Below are 4978 nucleotides of genomic sequence, written 5' to 3'. Positions count from 1 at the left end.
TTTTAATACGTGGCATTAACATAAGTTTATATGTGGAATTTCATAACATTTTACATTTTAAAAATATGGATTTCTGAAATAAGAATTAAGGTTAAATCTAAAGATGAGGAATTAGGGATTTAGGATTGATGAAAATCAAATTGGGAAGAGAGTCTTCTTATTTGAGATTGAAGGCACAACAAATTTAGGATTGATAGGGTTGGAGATTGAAATGAGTTTTAGCGAGGTTTATTGTATGATGTTCTCGCGAAATTAGGGTTCATTCACGTTCTGAATAAGAACAAGGTCATGATGTTCTCTAGGCCATGGCGGCGACGGAGATGGTTGAATGTAAGATAAATAATGTTTCTTTGGCTCTTGGAAGTAGTGTTTTTGATGGGTTGTTTTCATGTGTTTTACAGGTGATGATGAACTCTATTATGGAGCTTCCTTTTATCAAAAAAATGTCATTGATTTGGATCGCATGTGTACTTTGGGTTCAAGTGTGGATACGTACCACTACAGTCCTAAGAAATGAGCTCGCATCAATGCCCCAGATATTTTTGAAACTCCATGGCTCAGGAAAGATCAAAAGCCTACGATTGAATTTCTTCCTAATGAATGTGTTTTTGAGATTTTCATACGGCTTTCTTGTGGCAAAGAGAGGAGATTGAAATGAGTTTTAGCGAGGTTTATTGTATGATGTTCTCGCAAAATTAGGGTTCATTCTCGTTTTAAACGAGAACAGGGTCATGATGTTCTCTAAGCCATGGCGGCGACGGAGATGGTTGAATGTAAGATAAATAATGTTTCTTTGGCTCTTGGAAGTAGTGTTTTTGATGGGTTGTTTTCATGTGTTTTACAGGTGATGATGAACTCTATTATGGAGCTTCCTTTTATCAAAAAATTGTCATTGATTTGGATCGCATGTGTACTTTGGGTTCAAGTGTGGATGCGTACCACTACATTCCTAAGAAATGAGCTCGCATCAACGCCCCATATATTTTTGAAACTCCATGGCTCAGGAAAGATCAAAAGCCTACGATTGAAGTTCTTCCTAATGAATGTGTTTTTGAGATTTTCATACGGCTCTCTTGTGGCAAAGAGAGGAGCTAGTGTTCCTGTGTATCTAAGTGGTGGCTCATGCTTATGAGAAGTATCTGCAAAGCTGAAATTTATAAGTCTGAGGATCTAACTGAGGGATTTGATTCCTGTGATGATGAAATGGCCTCGGTGGATGAGGATCTAGTTATCGAAGATGATGGGTACCTATCGCCGTGTTTGGAAGGGAAGAAGGCAATTGATGTGAGGCTTGCGGAAATTGCAGAAATCCAGTCTTATACATTTGAGAAGACTGGAAATGAACCCTAATTCTCATTTTAGAAATCTCTATTTTTAAAATGTATAATGTTATGAAATTCCAAGTATAAACTTATGCTAATGCCACATATTAAAAACTTATCACGTCAAGGTGTCAGGTCATCAAAAACTTAATCTCGTTAACCCAATTTAACGGCAAGGATCCAATTGAATCAATTTTTCACTTTTAAGGACTAAATTGGAGAAACCAATAATACGAGGATCTAACTGGAAAAAAACTACATAAATAAAAACTGCAGAAGTGGTTTAACCTTTTAAACACTCAATACATAAAAAAACATTAATAAATACTAAATTAAAAATATTTAAATTTAGAAGAAACTTAAAATTCATGTTGATGGTGTAAATATTTATTTATTTATTTTATCTTTTGAAACATCTTTTAAAAACAAATGCGTAATGAAAAGTTAAAAGTTATGTTATGAATCACTTATCAATAATTGATGAAATAGAGCAATTTTCAATTCTTTTTAGAACAGAAAACGGAAGCGTATATAAAATATTAGACATTAGGAACCATATAGATGGGTCTATGATCTTTATTCCCTAAAACATCTTAGGTTACTTTTGATTTTCATGTATGAAGACTATGACCCCTTTTATAATATCTATCAAATATTTTTTTTAAGTTTTAATATTTTAATTTGATCCTCAACAAATTAAAATATTATTTATGATTTTTACACAATAATCTTTTCTTGATATATGTTTTTAACTACAATTAATTAATTAAATCACTATAAAATTAACTAATAAAATATAATAATTTTAACATATTTTAATAATTTATTATATATATTTATATATGTGTGAGATTGACTAACTTATGTAATTTTTTAAAGTGTATCAAATTTTAGTTAATAAAAAAATCTTTATTCATAGAAAAAAAAATATACTTTAAACACCTTTAATAATTTTATTTTTAATTTAAAATAAAAAATAAAAATAATAAAAAATTATTTCAATATCTTAATCTTAAAACTTAAAATTCATAATATATTATAAAGATATTTTTGTAAACTAAAATTTAACATAGTTTATATAAGTTAGTAAACCGCATATATAATCATAAAATTACTATTTGCGATAATACTTTAAATACAATGATTCACATACAATCAGACTTCGGAACAATTTCCGAGAAAAAATTGCATGAACACTAATCCCAACTTCTTAGTCAACTTTATTAATATTAATTTTCTGTATTTCGAGTTTTATTTAACATTGAAAAAATAGCAAAACCTTTTATTGTTTTTTCTGGTCTTGACATTTGCTATTTAATAACATTAAAAAATGTTAGTTTGTTCCTGTTAGCATTTTTCAAAGTTTTAGTTATACTCTGTACCCATTAACATAACAAAATTCTCAAAATGAAAGTTCCACAAGTTCATTGACAAGCTGGTGTAGTAAAATGTCAAAAATTTTATGCTCATACTCCAAACAAATTTCGTCATAATTTTCACCCTCACACACGCGTTTTCTTGTGAAATCTGATTCTCTGAAATCATTTTCTGTAAACTTGCAAAGCTTCTCCCTTAATTCTGATAAACACTCTTTTTTCTGGTTGATGTCAGGGTAGGAACATTCTTTGTCCTTGCTTGCTCTGTCTCCAACATCATCATCCAATAAAAGTTCTGAAAATTCCCACTTTGTCTTTGGCTTTAAGTGCCTTCTGTAATCTACAATAATAAATGTATATACATCATTAAAATGTCTATATATCCTAACATCAATCCTAAAGCTGCTTTGTGGGGAACTAAATTCTAATACCAGACACTTTTTTTCTTTCTTCTTACCAAGGCCACACTTTGCTAAAGTGAATTATTATACTTAGAAATTTAAGGTAAGTTATTTTTTTTGTTGAAAATTGTGTCTTCATCTTTTATACAAGTCTTTTCCCGATTCATTGTTCATTAGAGTAAAATTTTCCTCTTATTATCCCTTAAAAGCATCCTATGTTCATTATGAAAAAACAAAGAATTCAGAGACAAACCTGGAAAATCAGGTCCATAAAGAAATGAGTAGTCATAGTCGCCTAGGACTGAGATTGCACTGAAATTCTCTGAGCTACATTCACTCTCTATCTCGTGTTGTTTTCTGGTATTCTTCAAACGTTTTGGTTCAGAGGGCACTTTCTTCTGCTTATTTGGCAATGTTGAGGTTGTTCTTAACCCACTAGGACCACCACCACTACCATCTTTTCTTCCATTACCACAACTCCTAGAGCATGCAGAAACTGGTGCCAAAGCTTTATCTTCATTGTGATTTCGAACCTTCGAACCATGCTTAAGAGGAACCACCCTAGGCTCATTCTCGAACTTGGAAAGTTGCCTTCTCTTTGTGAGGTTCCTCTCCTCTGTGACACCAACAATCTCCTTGTTCTTGCTTCCCTGCTTCTTTCTCTGTCTAGATTCTTCCAACCCCATTTCTTGAATCCTCGAAAAGGATCCAACTTCATGATCTTCACTCCCACTATCCCAGTAGAACACGACAAGATCGTGGCTTTTGCTTTTGTGCTGAAACGGTGCAGGAACCTCTCTGAATGATGCTGAGGTTTTCACTTGGTGATGGTTGGCTTGGCTGGTGTCGAACTTGAGCAAGTAATCCACAAAGTTGACTGACCTACTTCTGGGAACTGAATCTGGGGTGTCTGTGTTTGATACGAATTTGGTACTTGGCAGTGAATCAAGCCCCATTAGCCTTGCCACAACTCCTGGTTTAGTTGCATTGACCATTGCATCATTATTATGAGCATGCAGTGGTTCTGATGCATGTGGTTTGGTAATGGGGTCAGAATAAGGGTGCATTTGAGAGGTGTTTCCATTCTCAGCACAAAAGAGAAGGTGAAAGAAGTCAGAAAAACAACCTGGTTTTGCATGAGTTGGTTTGGCCATAAGAACTGTTTGAAAGTGTTATTTAGAAGAAGAGGTAGAGAAGATGGTGATTGAAAAGGAAGAGTGAGGAAGAAGGGTGATTTATGAGATGAGAAAAGTATGGAAGGTGTGAAAGGATTGTTGATTTCACATTAGATTGGAATGCCTTAAAGGAGACAAATTACATTACCAGATTTATGAATACCAATAAATTTTAGTGACTAAAATTTCTAAAGATGCCATTTTAGTTCTTAAAATGGTCAAACACATATCATTTAAGTCTTTAATTTGATAATTTATTTCTGGTTCTAGAGGAGACTTGTAACATGGCTTGTATGGGACAAGAGAGGGACTGTGGATTGAAATTTTGGGCACGCCAAGGAAAATCATCTTTCAAACTCACATTTTGTGTCGCCTACTTTGACTAATTCTTGACTAAAGGAGATTCCTTTTATTTTATAATCTTAGAGACCAAAGTAATTACTATTTAGGTATAATGTAGAGATTCATTTGTATGCTACCTCTTGCTTAAATTTTTCACATCATCAGCAAATCAGAAATTCTATCTGCAGCTGGGAAACATAACATTATTAGGAAAAATAGCTTGTCCTTAATAATTCTTCCTTTCAGAAAAAAAAAACTGAGAATTCAACTTCAGAAATAAAAGTTTTACTGGAAAAAAAAAATATCATGCTCCTATTATTCGATCATTTTATGTGATAAAAAAATTCAAATTTATGTAAAAA

At 32.5% G+C, this 4978-nt stretch overlaps 1 protein-coding gene across 1 annotated transcript; it reads right to left on the bottom strand.

Annotated features, from left to right (window-relative positions):
* Nucleotides 1–2713: 2713 nt before the first annotated feature.
* Nucleotides 2714–4756, bottom strand: LOC108327316 (uncharacterized). The gene is made up of 2 exons (XM_017561033.2): nucleotides 3353–4756; nucleotides 2714–3038 (listed from the first exon to the last, which is right to left on the bottom strand). The coding sequence occupies exons 1-2, from the start codon at nucleotides 4251–4253 to the stop codon at nucleotides 2725–2727; spliced, it is 1215 nt and encodes a 404-aa protein (XP_017416522.1). The 5' UTR covers nucleotides 4254–4756; the 3' UTR covers nucleotides 2714–2724.
* Nucleotides 4757–4978: the final 222 nt, after the last annotated feature.

This window comes from Vigna angularis, chromosome 2, assembly GCF_016808095.1.
Source record: "Vigna angularis cultivar LongXiaoDou No.4 chromosome 2, ASM1680809v1, whole genome shotgun sequence".
Taxonomy (NCBI): domain Eukaryota; kingdom Viridiplantae; phylum Streptophyta; class Magnoliopsida; order Fabales; family Fabaceae; genus Vigna; species Vigna angularis.
This window is presented reverse-complemented; position numbering and strand designations above follow the sequence as displayed.

Excerpts from the sequence above, each read along its gene's own strand:
- LOC108327316 (XM_017561033.2), bottom strand. The coding sequence starts at position 4,253 with ATGGCCAAACCAACTCATGCAAAACCAGGTTGTTTTTCTGACTTCTTT. Across the intron at positions 3,039-3,352 it reads TTATGGACCTGATTTTCCAG|ATTACAGAAGGCACTTAAAG; the intron begins GTTTGTCTCTGA and ends TTATTATTGTAG.